The following is a 16,411-nucleotide window of genomic DNA, read 5'->3' on the forward strand; positions in this document are numbered from 1 at the left end:
TGCCACCAGCGTGGCTGATGCTTGGCCACCTGCTGCAGCCCTCACTCCCTGCACTCCCTGAGTGTCAATGGACAGCTCTCCTTTGCGCTCCAGCAGCCTTTGCCTTCCCCCAGTTAGATAACTGGCCCAGTTCTTTGCCTCCTGATTGGCTGAGGCGCGGTCCTACCCAGCCCTCCTTGCTCTCGGATTGGCTCCTTCCTTCCCTTGGCCTCGCCCTCCTTTTTTGCTCAGCTTGGAGTTTGCTCAACACAGTTTAGCCCCAGGGCTCCTTCGGAGTTGCTCTTGTGACTGCCCTTCCCTTGGAAAAAAGAAAGCAAGGGAAAGAGATCTAGATAGATCCAGCTATAGAGAGCTTTCCCCCAGCCATGTCCACCTGCGACAGCCTCGGGGGCCTGGCTCCAGCCATGGACTTTCCTGAAGTTTTGAAGTCCCTCCTGGAATACTCTTTGCCCTGGACAGGGAGCCTGAAAGGTAGGACCCAGGCAGTCCTTTCTCCTGGTTTGATGCTCAGGGTTGGGAAGGAAGGAAGGAAGGAAGGTGAGGGGATGGCATGGAGAAGAAAGGGGCTTCATCTGGACTCCTCTCTAACTGGGAATTAAAAAGAGCTATTGGGGTTAGCAGGGTAGAAAATCAAATGCAAAGGGATCTTGGGACTAAACTGTGGAAGAGCTAGACTTGAGCTTGTTTCTTCAGATGTATGTTAATCTGGGAAAGCAGGGTGCCAAGGGATCTTGGGGCACCTTCAAGAAGAAACTGGTGGCATGAGCTCTCCTTCTGCCTAGCTTCCTCAGATGTATGATAGTCTGGAAAATCAGGGTGCCAAGTAATCTTGGGGTACCTCTGAGACTCACTGAAAGAAAGCAAGTGGGATAGCTTGAGTTTTCCTAGACTTCTGCAGGTGTGTGCTAATCTGGAAAATCAGGGTGCCAAGGGATCTTGGGGCACCTTTGAGACTGAGTGAAAGAAAGAAGCTGGTGGCATGAGCTCTCCTAGACTTGGGCTTGTTTCCTCAGATGTGTGCTAGTCTGGAAAACCAGGGTGCAAAGGGATCTTGGGGCACCTTCAGGAAGAGGCTGGTGGCATGAGCTCTCCTAGACTTGTGCCTACCTTCCTCAGATGTATGTCTGGAAAATCAGTATATGTCAAGAGATCTTGTGGCACCTTTGAGACTCACCAAAAGAAAAAGGGGGTATCTTGAGATTTCCCAGACTTCTTCAGGGGTGTGTGAATCTGGAAAATCAGGGTGCCAGGGGATCTTGGGGTCCCTCTGAGACTAACTAAAAGAAAGAACTGGGGTAGCTTGAGTTTTCCTAGACTTGTGCCTACCTTCCTCAGATGTATGTTAATCTTTCAGTTAGTCTCAAAGGCGAGACAAGATCCCTTTGGATACTTTCTAGTTCCACTATGAGACGGTGCAGTGCATTGATTAGATAGATGGACTTATAAGAGATTCAGAAAACATATCCAGGCGTAGCCATGTTGGCCAGACAGCAAAGTACAAGAACTTCCAAAACAATGATGTCTTTACGAGGCCAACCAAAATGCACCAAAACCATGAAGAAGCTCCACTGGCTTCTTCATCAGGCAAAGGTGTTAAGATATCATACAGGAGAGAGAGAAATAGGGCCAAAAGCAACAGTCTCTGCCTGCACTGTGACTCTAACATCATCATATTTTTCTTTCTGTTGTATGATTTTTAACTGTCTTTGCCTGATGAAATAGTCAGTAGAGCTTTAAAAGCTTGCATCATAGATTTTGTGCATTTTGGTTGTTCCAATAAAGGTTTAATTGTTTTGTGGATTTTGGATGCTATTGTACTTAAGAGATCCAGGTTCAAGTCCCCACTAAACCATGAAGGCTATGGGATGGCTTTGGACCAGTCCCTCTCTTTCTCTTCCTGGTCAGTCTCACAAGGTTGTTGTGAGGATATAGTGAATAGGAGGATAGACCCACAAACACTACCTCATTGGAATAAAGGTGAGATATCATTATAGGTTTGTGACTATCTCATGAAATCACAACATTTGGAGAAAGGGCATGTGCTAAACTGTGATTCTCAGTGTTTCTATCTGATGCAAAGAACTAGCTATTATTTTCCCCCAGTGTGCCAGGGACCAGGACCATATTTGTTCCTGTTGGTTAAAATTGCTCCCCCTCCCACCTTTCTTTCCTTGAAACTTCTCAGGGACTGGCAGCCAATGGCTCAGGGACCAGCACTAAGTAGCACTGTGCTAAAAGAATCTCTGTTGCTGCATAATTCTCTATATATAAGAGAGGGAGGGAGTGATAGAGAACCAGCATGGTGTAGTAGTTTGAGCATTGGACTAGGACTCTGGAGACCTGGTTTTGAATCCCCGCTCAGCCATGGAAACCCACTGGGTGACCTTGGGCAAGTCACACTCTCTCAGACTCAGAGGATAGCAATGGCAAAGGAAAAACCCCTCTGAAGAAACTTATCTCTTATCTCTCAGCCAAATACGGTAACAAAATTCTAAAACAATCCTATTTGGAGAAAATGGTCAGGAATAACTCTTGGAATTTCAGAGCGTGTTTCATTCTACAAAGTATCAGACTGAGCTGACAAATAATGATCACAATTTTACAGTTTCAAAGGGGTTGTAATGAGTGACTCAGTTTTTACATTTATGCATTAGTGTTTTCTCTTGTGTGGCTTTTATGAGCCAAAAGCTGGATACTGAAGGTAGCTTCTTATTTTCTAGATCACTTCCTTCCATTGTTAACAATATTAGAGCGAAGTTGAGGCTTTGCAGGGAAAGTCACTAGGCTGCCAATTGAGACATAGGTGCCTAGGATGGCATAGGTGCTGTGATGTGTTAAAAAAAAACCCTGTTCATTTGTTGTTCTTGTGTGTGCGAGACTATGTGGTTACACATTCCTGGCTATGCTAGATGTACTCTTGGTTAATTTACACAAACTGGAAGTCATTTCATCATGACAAATTTGTGGAAGATGTAGTTGTTGTAGGGCAAAGTAATGTACATTCGCTCTTTGGAAAGAGAATGACAATGACGGTTAAAGCTTAGTTGGAGAAGTGGTGCATTGATGAAAATGGGCCAATTGAGATTACACCTGTTTTCCATCCCCTCCCTCCCTCTCTCCCTTCCTAGCATATTTTCCCAACATGTGACGTACGTAGTTTGAGTGTTGGACGATGAATCTGGTGACCAGGGTTTGAATCCCAGCTCAGCCATGAAACCCACTGGGTGACCTTTGTTAAGTCATATGCTCTCAGCCTCAGGAGAAGGCAATGGCAAACCTCCTCTGAACAAATCTTGCCAAGAAAACCGCATGGTAGAGTCACCATAAGTTGGAAATAACTTGAAGGCACACAACAACAACAACAACAACAATTGCCTGTTTAATCTTCATTTTTTTCCTTGTAGAAACTTGTGCAACAATCTGCCTGTCTAAAACAGAGCCATATGTGTGTTTATGGCATTCATCTTCCTGAAAACTCTTTTAATGCTGTGAAATCATTGGGAACAGGAATCTGTAGCTCTGACAGAATTGGTAGCAATACACTTGGAGGGAAAATGTGTCTAGGCTAGACAATAATGCCAAGGACCAAACAGTAAATAGTCGGTGGGCAATTAGTACCTTAAAGCTAGTATTCATATTTTAATGGCTGAAATGACCTGATGGATTTTATCCAAGATGGATGCTCGAAAGGAAAATAAATATATTACTGAGATCAAATGATTTACTCTCCTCTGGATGGGATGGTGTTCATTTTGGCTGTTCTGAAGTTGGACTCTTAGGTTATGATGCCTTGGCTACACCCTTTCAGGGGAAACTCCCTATCACTTACATAAGTTGAAACAATAGAGATAAAAGTATAAGAAAAGACTTATGAAAAGTTATTTTAAAACTTTTCCAGCAATACCTAGGTACCCCCAACACAATGCACCAATTATTCTGGAATAATAATAAGAAAAGTCGGAGAAGTGAATATCTCTATTTATCCTCCCCCATTAAATTATTTGGAACAAATTCTCTGTTTTTATTTTTTCCATCCAGATGTAGTGGGACTGTAGATCAGTCCCTCATTATTCTCTGTGCTATTTAAGGTTCCCAGGAGTCAATCTCTGGGAACATCTGATGGCCACAAATTGCCCAGTCCTGTCCTACCAGAATTGACCTCCACAAAGTTTGTTTCTTCCTACAGGTTGTGTCTTCCTAATCTGGAATTCCAAAATCCAAAATACTACAAACAAACAAAAAAACACCTTTTCATGGTGGCTGAGATGGTGACACCTCTGCTTTCTGATGTTTCAATGTACACAAACTTTCTTTTATGCACAATTTTTAAAAATTGTCTAAAATTACCTTCAGGCTAGGTATATGTTGTATTTGAAAAATAAATGCACTTTGTGTTTAAGCTTGGGTCCTATCTTCAAGATAGCTGATTATGTACATATATGCAAATACAGGTATTCCAAAATCCAAAACACTTCTGATCCCAAACATTTTGGCTAAGGGAGACTCAGCCTTTCCATTTTTGTCTTTCCTATCAGAGATGGCTTTCTTCCTGCCCAACATAAATAGAATGCCCCAGTATAAATTAATTTTGAATAAGCTATCACCCTTGCTGAATTTTCAGGTTTATTTTCTCAATGTTCATAGCTAATGTTAAAACTAAAATAATCGAAGCTGAAGTTCAGGTTGCCAAATTTAAGCAAACTGAATTGTGCACTGTGTAGTCTAGCAAGCACACAAGATTTAACATACTGCCCTGTTTAATCTGCTTGGTGCTCAGTACAACTAATTCCAGAAGAAACCTAAGTAAAAATGCCTAGGACTAAGCTGTCTCATCTCTGGCACAGAGGAGTGGCAAAATTGATCCCTGTATATAATGTGGTCTCAGCAGTTTCTGCTGAGTGTCTATCAAGTATATACTTAATATACGTATATAAAATCATATGCCTGCAGTGTGGCACTGTAGGCTGCTCTAGTGTAGAAGGTAGTCAAAGGAGCAGGGCTAGCCCAAGGCATCCTGTTCATGAGGTAAAGGACAAGTTTGCATCCTCTCCATTCCATGTAGAGAAATAACTGGACTAGCAGTTAAACCTTACTTCAACAATGGCAATGAGAAAAGATCTTTCACCATGCAGAGGGTAGTAGGCCTGTTCAGGATAGGCTGCATTGCACACACAATTGTGTTTTCCAATAAAAAAGAATGGACAGGAGGAATAACCAGGTGATGCTGCTACTAGCTGCCAGCATTTGTCACCTGAGGTGTTGCCTCATTCTGCCTAATAGTACAACTGACCATACAAAGAACTTTGATTGTGTTGGTGATTATTTTTCTGTGTCAGGTATGGAGAACAATGGCTCTCTAGAAGCTGATAATTTCCTAAGCACATCATCCCACGCCATTCACCTGGATAGCAAGGACTGATAGGAATTAGAGTCCAGCAACATTGGGAGGGTCACAGATTCCCAATCTGTTCTGTGCCAAAAGACACTGTTTGCAAAGTAAACTGAGGCTCAGTTTAAATAAGACACCAGCCAGGCAAGCAAGCAAGCACTTTGTTCTGAGCATAAAATGGAGCAAAGCATGGGGAAGGAATGTAGTAGCATCCTTAAAACTAAGTGATTTTTATTTCTGCATAATATTGTATGATTATAAACCCCCTTTTCTGGATGCAGTACAGAGTGAAGATAAATGTTCAGTTATGAAGCATATTTACACAATTGTGAGAATGGGACTGAATACAACTGGATTCTTTATAACTGAGCATTTATTATCACTCTGTACTGCATCCAAAGTAGTGGGCATCTAGTCACAAAAGCTCATGCAAAAATAAAAACCACTTAATCATAAAGGTGATACTACATTCCTTTCTCCCTTCCCCTTTCCTTCCTGCTTTTTATGCTGCAAGACACTAATACAGCTACTTATTTGAAAACCTCCTTCCGAGGCATCCCACATACCTAGTGACTTATTCAAGCTATATCACCTTGTCTTCAGATGAAGTTTTAGCATGCCAGAGATCAAGGTAACACTTCACTGGTTTCCTAATATTGCACACATGATAGTTTAAACAAGGTGAAAGGTGTGAACTGGGGAATGCTGCCCAGGTAACTTTTCCTTTCTCTGCCCTGGCATATACTGTAATAGGGCTGCTTTCTCTTTGTGTGAGTCTTGTGTATGTGCATTGCTGACCTCTACTGGACAAAATATTTTGTTTTCTACATTTTGTATATATACCCTACTCAGGAAAGGTTCAAGTAAACTTTTGGGGAGAGATAGAAGTGCAGGCTATGGGAGCATGCTGGGTAAGAAGCCATGGTCCCTAAAACTTCTGAAAAGTTGGATAAATTTTAGTTTAGTTTATTTACATATGGGGTTTCTTCTGTTGGGTATATTTGTCCAACCTCCAGTAACTATAATAGTAGAACAGTGGACCTTCCATATTCGTTGTGGTTACGGGCACAGCATGCTCATGAAAATGGGAAAACTGCAAATTAAAAAATACTATTTTTTAGCCTGAGATGTCGCCCCCCTTGGCCTCCTGTGTCCTGCTCCTTCATCCCCCTCCTCTCCTCCATGCCATCTCGTTGTCTCTGCCACCCTGCCGCAAATCCCATCATCCCTCAAGTGCTCCTGCATCCCGATCCTGGCCCCAGTGACTCTCTGTCACAAATCCCATCATCCCCCGAGTGCTCCTGCATCCCAATCCTGGCCCCGGTGACCCCCTGCCACAAATCCCATTACCCCGAGTGCTCCTGCATCCCGATTCTGGCCCTTCCCAATTCACACAGAAAAGCTCCCAAATGTACAAAAACATTCAAAATCCCACCCCATCCTCACAGGCATCCCAGAAACCTGTACAAATGCATCCCCTTTCCTTTGCAGTCCCTCTTAAAAAGACAAAGGAAATGACTGATCATCATTTTGAGAGGGTTTATAGAGAAAAATGAAGATATTTGAACTTGACCTGTGGGTAGGTGAGTGCCCTGTCCTAGGGGGAACACTGTCTGGGTTGAAATTGGCCTTTGCCCACCCTCGATTGCCCATCCCACCTTAAACTATAGCTAGGGAAACAAAAAGTAAAGAGATGGGGTGTAGAGGGAAATAAAAGATTTGATACTAGCCTTCCCTAAACTGGCACCCTCCAGATATGTGCTATTATCATCCCTGCCATTATTCCTAACCAATATTGCCTTTGTTGTCCAACATCTATGGAGTGTATCAGCTGGGAAAGGCTGCTTAATATTTACAGGAAATATGGAAATATGATTTAGTACAGGAGTGTTTGATTTAAAGTTCACTTTTTAGACAACACTGTCAAGTTCTGATTACTGCCTCTTCCTCTTGGCTTCAGGCCCATAGCCTGGTTGGTTCCTCTGTGTGACCTATCTTGCTTGATGCTCTTTTCTTTAAAAGAAAATATGTTAAAAAACATATTTTTTAACCTTTCCAAATTGCTCCAGGAATACAGGGGAAGGTGGCATCATGGTTGGCACAAAAGCCAACAAATCAGTACCATACACTGCCAGATTCTGTGTGAAAGCAGAAGAGATTTTTACTACAGACAGTGTGGAGAGGGAAATTGTAAGGCTCTCTGTAATGTCCTGAAAGTGCTTCTGTAACAAGTTTTCCTCTAAAAGAATACAAATCCCAGTGTCTCCCTGTCAGCATGAAATTTTTCCAAGTTCTGCTTTCTCCTCAGATGCCTGAATCAGTTATTTGGGATACAGTTCTCTCATGTGCTGTTCTAATTCTGAGAAAATCAAACCTATCATTACAATAAATTAATTTCATTTTTTAAAACAAAAGGAGTAAACAGGACACTTAAAATGGCATTTATTGGTTTATTACTGGTATTCTGATTATAATTTTAAGACTTTCAAAATATCTTATAATTTTAAGGCAGTTCTAAAATGAAACGGACATTTAAAGCTGCAGAATCAAGTACAAACACATTCATTTCCAGAATTGAAAAAGTCATAAAAGATGGTACTCAAAGGCTTGGACATTCTTGAAAAAAATCTCTGAGCAGCTGAAAGACAGGTGTGTTGGCACCAGCTGAGCTTCTCTGGAGAGAGAATCCTGTAGCTAGGAAAATGCTGCTACAGAGGGAAAGGGATTTTTAGAATTACAACTCCCAGAAACCTCTAGCCACTTTGGACTAGCTAAAAGATTCTGGGAGATATCCAAAAGAAGTAACATTTCCGAGCTCTGAAATGATTCCTTACCTGGACACCATTTGCTGCATTGAATACCAAACACTCAGAGAAGGGCCTCTGAGAAGGCTGCTACATAATGCTATATAATACTTTAGAGGTTCAGTTACATGGATGCAGAACTATTTAAGGGTTTAAAGATAACTAATACCTTGGAACTATTATTTGAAGACATCCATAATGTTCATTTTGTCTAACTGGTAATATTGCCACTGTATTTTATACTACCGTATATACTCAACTATAAGTCGACCTCATGTATATGTCGGGGGCATGTTTTGGGGCTAGAATTATGGATTTTGATATGACTCATATGTAAGTCAAGGGTAACATTTAGGGGCATGTGACAAAGGATCTATAAGGATGAAGCAAAGGAAAATGATGCCAAAGAATTTGATAAAATTCCAGCAGGCATAACTGTTTGTGCTCCGACTAAAGGCTGGATGGATGAGGGTGGGTGGGGGGGGGGGGGGGGGGTTCAGTGCTTTCAGGACAGATTACACTTTTGCCTTTCACCAAGGGATGGTTCCAATTTTATAAGAGTAAAAGTATAGTACTTACATTGACCCATAAGATAAGTCGACTCAAATTTTTTTGGGTCAATTTTTTGACTAAAATTTGTAGACCTGTACATGAGTATATACTGTAACTCAAGTTTCCAGGTAGTCATTGAAGTGGCACATAAAGTGCAATAAAGTATTTTAATTTGGATGTGTCTAGAGTGTGGATAACTGCAGCCAAGCCATTTCTGTCCATGAAAAGCAAGATAAGTCACAGAGCTAATTAAAAAGTGGTAATGAGCCACACTGCATGGGCTTCCAAAGAGAGGACTAGATCTCTCAGCACATTTAAGCTGCTAACCTGACATTTTAGGAGTGCAGTTGTGTGCAGAATAAGCTGAACACTATCTCCCAGGGCAGGTGAACCACAATAAATTTACTTTTTCTATATGTCGGCTTTTCCATAACCTGGCTGCAACCGGGAACTTCCTGATTTTGGGGACCCGGGGCCCCTCCCGGCACGGGTGCAGCCCCAAACCCGGGAGCCCCCCGTTGCCGCCTGGGTTGCTGTGCCCCTGGCAGGCCTCGCTGCCCTCCTCCTCCACCTCGGGGAGGCGGGGAGGAAGAGGAGGGCAGCGAGGCTTGCCTGGGGCGCAGGAGGCGAAGTGGAGGCGTGCCTCCCCGCGCGCCGCGCCACCCTCCTCCTCCGCCCCCTCTCCCGCAGGTCGCGCCGGAGGGGCGAAGGTGAAGGAGGCAGCATCTCCTCCACGCAGGGGGAGGAGAGGGAGGCAGGGGAAGGTGGCGCGGGCGCGCGGAGAGGTGGGGGATTCCCCAGATTCCCCCCGCGAGGCCCTGGATGGGGCTCCGCGATCGCAGAGTCCTCCCAGGCTGGCTGGGGTGGAGGACGCTTCCTTCCCAAGCCCTAGCCAGGCCCTGGTGGGGCTCCGCATCGCGGAGTCCTCCCAGGCCTGGATGGGGCTTGGGGACACTGCCTGCCAGCCCAGCCGGCCCTGCATGGGCTCCGCGATCGCGGAGTCCTCCAAGGCTCGCTGGGGCTTGGGAGACGCTGTCTCCCAGGCCCCAGCGAGGCCTTGGACAAGGTTTAAAAATGTAGGACTTTTTTTTTAAAATTTCCTGGCCAGGAAACAAAACAAAACAAAACAAAACAAAAAGTCCTACATTTTAAAAACTTGTCCTACATTTCCCCCGTTTTGGAGGTCCCCAGGGATGGCAACCCTATCTATATGCATCTTCAATTTATTGGCCCTCACAACCCAGCCTATTATTGTTTTCCAGCTTCAACCTGGCATCACCACAACCTCACCTGTGTTTGATAAAGTGAAATTGAGCTGAGCCTTATCTTATAGTGATGAATACATGGCTCAGCCCAAATCTGCAGATGACATGTGTCCCAGTTATCATGTAGCCTTTGTGCACTAGGATATATTGATGGTGTGTGGAAATCCCATTAAAACTAATCTTATTAGTCTGAGCTCCAGATTTCATGTTGAGGGATAATTTCCTCTCCTATCCATTCTGTTTAAAACTGGAATTAATACATCTTGGGGGTACAAGATCTCAGTGTCACCATGAGTTGACACCCAGCTGAATTTTCTAGAAGTTTTGCTGAAATTTAGGGTAGCCCAAAGACATTTATTTAGTAACCTGAGGTAGGGGCATCGGACCTCCGACTCACTCAGAGCAAGGTCCATGTTACCGAAAGCCAGCCAACTTATTTTGGCATCTCAGGCAAAAGATCCAACAAGCATCTCTCCTCATTCTTGACATTAAAAATACAATAATATTAGTAAATTAAAAAAATTCCTGCCTTTTTATGAATCCCCAAATCTGTTGCCTGAGGACATTGCTTCATTTTGGCAAATGCAGAGATTGACAACTGTTAGGAATTGGGAGCTGCAGCAGCCCCACTAGACCTTGGAGAGCAGTGTTCCTATGACATTTTCACTCCATCACATACACAGGCACTATTTTGCCCCCTAGACTTTGGGTTATTTCCAGTTTGGGGAAAAAGCATCCTCCCTGACCTAAAGTACCCTTTCTCCAAAGACTAATCGTGTACCATAGAGGCTTCTTTGGCACAACATGCCAGTGTTCAGACCCCTAAAATGGACACAGGACCAAAAATGGTAGGGATCAGTGATGCATTCAAGTTTTTATGCCAAGTCTCGAGTCAAGTATGGAAGCCATGCCCTATGAGGAGCAGCTTAGGGAGCTGGGTATGTTTAGCTTGGAGAAGAGAAGGTTAAGGAATGACATGATAGCCATGTTTAAATGTTTGAAGGAGTGCCATATTAATGAAGGAGCAAGCTTGTTCTCTACTTCCAGAGACTGGAACACAGGGCAATGGATTCAAACATCAGGAAAACTAAAACATTAGGAAGCACTTCCTGACAATAAGACAAATTTGGAACATTAGGAAGAACTTCCTTACAATAAGAGCTATCAGTTGAACATGCTGCCTTGAAGAGAGGTGGAGTCTCTTGTTTGGATGTTTTCAAACAGAAGCTGGATGGCTATCTGTCAGGATTGCTTTGATTTTGAGGGCAATTTTGTGACTCCTTCCCATCAGCACACTTGAATCTATCAGTACCCCATAGAAAGAGTTTATTATTTTGTAGTACAGTATTTGGTTTTCCTGCAACAGAACATTTTGTGAATTAAGATGTTAAGGGTTTATTAAATACACAGCACCATCAATCTACATGGTACTTTACTGTTTATCGTAGATGAAAAGAGACCACATCCTGTCCCCAAGGAGCTTTATAGAAATCTCTACTTGTAGAGATACTGTACAAGTAACTTAGCAATGGATGTTGAAAATGCAAAAATGTAGTCACTACAATTGAGAAGGACAAAGGTCACCTTCAAGACATTTTGCTGCCTCAAGTGAAGGGCAAGCGGGTCTTCTTGCAGGTCCCATTTTCTGTACAGAAGCCAGCTGGATAGAATCATAGATCTGGGAAAGACCACCTAGACAAGGAGGAAATAGAAATAGTAAAAGAACTCTCATACCTGGGATCATAAAATGACAGGAACATAGAATGCAGCCAGACAATTAGAAGAAGATTAAGAATGGGGAGGGTGGCTATGAAAGAACTAGAAAAGATCATAACATGCAAAGACATACAACTGAGCACAAAAGTTAGACTGATACAAGCAATTTTATTCCCCTTTACCATGTATGGATGTGACAGCTGGACAGTTAAGAACCAAGAAGACAAATAATAAAAGAAAATAAATTAATTTGATTTGTGGTGTTGGAGAAGAGTGTTGAGGATCCCATGGGCAGCCAAAAAAGACAAACAAATGGGTCTTAGAGCAGATCAAGCCAGAAGTCTTCCTGGAAGCCATAATGACAAAACATAGACTGTTGTATTTCGGACATATAATGAGAAGAGAGGACTTAATAAAAAAAATGCTGAGAAAGGTAGAGGGAGGTAGAAAGAGAGAAAGGCTGTGTGCTAGATGGATGGACTCTATTATGGAGGTCATGGGTATGAATTTGCAGCAACTAAGCAGAGCAGTGGAGAGTCTTGGAGATGTCACATCCACAGGGTTACCATCGGTCGAAATTGATTCGAGGGCAATTAACAACAAAAACAAGGGTTATCCAATCCAAACCTCTGCCATGCAGGAATACATAATCATAGCACTCCTGAGAGATGGCCATCCAGCCTCTGCTTAAAAACATGTTTAGCTGTCAAACAGTTCTTACCGTCAGGAAGTTCTTAATCTACTGAATCTTACTTTAATGCTGGCAAGAGGATAACATCTTCCATGACAGTTGTCATAGCATTCAGTCCTCACTGCTGCTTCTTGCCCCCCAGTTCTGTTGTCCAAGGTGACTGTGTTTAATGGTAGGGCCTGCCTTGACACAGGAAATAGGGTATGTAAGAAAAGATTTGAAGAAAGCCAAGTGGTACTGTATACATATTCAAGGAGGAAGTTCTGTAGAGGGATGGGACCCAGTGTCTGTGGGGTGGTGAATCAAGTCTAGTTTTGACTAGCTTTAAAGGAGGTGCTCAAGGTGTTGAAATTATTTAGGAGAAGGCGTGGATTAAAATCCAGAGTGACATGGGAGCCACTAGCCACCACTGATGGGTCAGAAGGTGAAAATGTGGGGTATCTTACTAGATCAAAAGAAATTGGTTAGCTGTGTGACTTATTCTATGGAAAAATGTGTAACTGAGAATTCTGTAGTAAGGTTAAACTAGTAAGTCATGGGAGTAGGCTTTTCCCCTACTTTTCTGTTCATAGAGCTGCTTCTTTTAGTTATCATGAACCTTCAGTGGGGTTCACAAGGTGAAGTACGTATTTATCTCATTTGGGAACATGCTAATATATTGATTTGTTGTTGTGTGCCTTCAAGTATAAATAAAATAAAATAAATAAAATAAATAAGTCATTTACAACTTATGGCAACCCTAAGGCAATCCTGTCATGGGGTTTTCATGGCAAGATTTGTTCAAAGGAGGCTGAGAGAGTGTGACTTCCCCAAGATCACCAAGTGTATTTGATGGCCAAGCCAGGAAGCAAACCCTGGTCTCCAGAGTCGTAGTCCAACACCCAAACTACTACACCACACCACGCTGTCTTTCTATATTGGTTCTACTGAGCTGCTTTATTTATGATACAAATTATGCTCTATTAAATTTATAGTTTGTTTTGTTTAGACGTTCGAAGGTGAAGAACATTGTTTGCAAACTTATTGGGAATTGAGGATTCTAAGGGGCTGCTTTTAAAGGTACTTTTAAAGTTTCAAAGTAATGTTGTTGTTGTGTGCCTTCATGTTGTTTCTGACTTATGGTGACTAATGCAAACCTATCATGGTTTTTTCTGAGCTGAGAGTGTGTGACTTGCCCAAGGTCATCCAGTGAAGTGAAGAGAATGTTTATTGATTGCTGGAAAACATCAAATGAGTTTGTTAGAGCTCATTGGGTTATGACCATCATAATACTGCTGTTGTTATTGAAGAGGCTCTGCTTAATCTTTTACAAGGAACTATAGTCATTTGCTAGTTCCAACTAGAGTGGACCCACTAAATCAGTGTGTGGATTTGCCTTTCAGCGATTGATTCAATATGTCTATTCTAGCTGGGACTAGCTATTGGATTTGGGCCAGCATCTTTGTTTAGAGAGAAACATTCTGCTTTTAGGACTTGTAGACTTGTAGATCTTATCAGTGATCTGACTCAGATTGTACATGGCCATGTGATACTAATATAACACCTGCACATGTCGGAGCTTGAGTTCAATACTATTACTTGTTTATTTCAGTAGTCTTCCTCTCATTCAGGATTTGTCTCCTTGCTCGTTTTGAGGACTGAATTACAGAAAAAGCATGTGCTTTGTTGGGCACAAGGCTCCTTTCTCCTTAATGAGCAAAAAGGTGTGGTGTATAGATATGGTGAAACTGAATTGTACGCATGGATAACACCTGTACACTTGAGGAAGTGAGCTACTGTCCACCAAATTTCAGGCTATAATGCATTTGTTTCTTTTTAAGGAGTTAAGAAGACTCACTGTATTTACACCAGCAGATATAGTGTTCAATCCAGTTGCTACTGTCAGTTATATTAGACCTATCTAATCTAATCCACAAGAGCCAGCATGGTTTGGACTCTGGAGACCAGATTCTAATTCCCACTCAGCCATGAAACCCACCTTGGGCAAGTCACACTCTCTCCACCTCAGAGGAAGGCAATGGAAAATGTATTATTATTATTATATCCCACCTTTTCCCCAAAATGAGAGTCAAAGCGGCTTACAATTTAAAATAATAAAATTAAAAATATACAAAATTGAGGAAAAAAAGAGCAAACCTCCTCTGAACAAATCTTGCCAACTCCATGGTAGGGTTGCCTTATGGTCACCATAAGTTGGAAGCGACTTGAAGGCACCCAACAACAATCAACGGGACAAAGTGGTGATTTATAAACCTGCCATAGATCAATAGGTCTACGCTGTGGAAGTAATAATTGGATTTTTGCAGAACATGAGTACTCCTGAAGTGTGTGTATACTTGCAAGCAAGTTTAGACTCAGAAAAAGGAGGAATAAAAATAGGAGGAAGGAACATCAACAGTCTTAGATATGTGATGACACCATACTACTAGCGAAATGCATCATAAATTTGAAACAATTACTAAGAAATGTAAAGGAAGAAAGTGCAAAGGCAGGCTTCTTGCTGAACATAAAGAAAACAAAAATAATGACAACGGAGGATCTAGATACACTCAACCTAGATAATCAAGAAATTGAAATAGTTAAAGATATCTCGTATCTTGGATCAAACATTGATCAGAACGAAAACTGTAGTCAAGAAATAAGAAGACTAGGAATGGGGAAGGCAACCATGAAAGAACCAGATTAAGATCCTAAACAGTAAAGATATACAACTGAGTGCTAAAATTAGAATCGATGAAACCATTGTATTTCCCATCGCCATGTACAGATGGAAGAAAGTGGGTAAGAAGAAAATCAGTTCATTTGAGATGTGGTGCTGGAGAAGAGTGGTGAGGATACCATGGACAGCCAAAAAGACAAACAAATGTCTCCTTGAATAGATCAAACCTGAACTCTCCCTGAAATCCAAAATGGCTAAACTGAGTGTGACCTGCTTTGGCCAACAATGCTAGGAGAGGTAAAGAGAAGTAGAAAGAGGGGAAGATTGCATACCAGATGGATAGACTCAATCAGATAGGTCACAGGCATGGATCTACAGTACCTAAACTGAGAGCCAGCTTGATGTAGTGGTTTGAGTATTGCACTACGACTCTGGAGATCAGGGTTCGATTCCTGCTCCAGCATAAAAACCCACTGGGTGACTTTGGGCAAGTCACTCTCTCAGCTTCAGGGGATTGAACACATCTTGCCAACAATAAGAAAACTCCATAGGGTTTTCACTTTAGGTTTGCATTAAATCAAGAGGAAGGAAAAAAGGAAATAAAAATATGAGTACTTCTGAAAGGAAAGGAAGATGGTAAAGATAAGGAATTTGCTACAATTGAATATCTGCCTGGCTTCAAACTGTTATCTGACTGAAAGTACTTTCTAGTTCTGTCAATCTGAGTCCAGCATGTTATATGTGACTGTTAAAACCATCTCATAGGTTTTGCCTTAAGGTTGCCATAAGTCAAAAATGACTTAGAAGCACATAGCAAAAGGAGCACAATGGAGGACATAAGGGCTTGGAAGTGTCTCAACCACAGGGATGCCATGAGCAGATGTTGACCTGGGAGGCCAGCTAACAGCAACAATGAGGTGACCAGACTTGGTCCTCCTTTCCCAGGGCATGTCCTCCATTTCAACCTTCTGTCAGAAGGAATTCCACAATGTCCTCCATTTTGAGCATGGCTAAGAAGCATGAATTTATACTTATATGTTGTTTTGTATGTGTTTTTTGTAGCATTTTATTGCGTCAGGTCTTACATTGTGGTTAAATGTACATTTTGTGGTGCTTTCTCCTCCTTTGAGGACACCTGAATAACAACATTTCCAGCAGCAGCAGCAGCCAGGATGGGGCCTCTGAGGGCGTCGCCCATTTCGCGTCCTGAGAGAACTCCTTCCATTTCCTTCGCTCGTTCAGCGAGGGCTCCGCCTCTCTCTTCCTATTGGCCACTTCGACACCTTCAGAGGCATACCTAACAGCTGCCAGGCTTTATGTGAGGCTCAGAGCAGC

The 16,411-nt window shown here is 42.4% G+C and overlaps 1 protein-coding gene across 2 annotated transcripts in view; it reads left to right on the top strand.

Moving 5' to 3' along the window:
• The first annotated feature begins 255 nt into the window (after window positions 1-255).
• TEF (TEF transcription factor, PAR bZIP family member) overlaps window positions 256-16,411 on the top strand; it is a 35,445-nt gene continuing 19,289 nt past the window's right edge. Inside the window, exon 1 of one of the 2 annotated variants that reach the window (XM_042466795.1) lies at window positions 256-471. In XM_042466795.1, coding sequence (XP_042322729.1) covers window positions 366-471 — 106 coding nt within the window. In that variant the 5' untranslated portion in view covers window positions 256-365. The remainder of the gene's footprint in view (window positions 472-16,411) is intronic. The other variant, XM_042466794.1, reaches the window with a different exon arrangement.

Source organism: Sceloporus undulatus, chromosome 5 (assembly GCF_019175285.1).
Source record: "Sceloporus undulatus isolate JIND9_A2432 ecotype Alabama chromosome 5, SceUnd_v1.1, whole genome shotgun sequence".
NCBI classification, from domain to species: Eukaryota; Metazoa; Chordata; class Lepidosauria; order Squamata; family Phrynosomatidae; genus Sceloporus; species Sceloporus undulatus.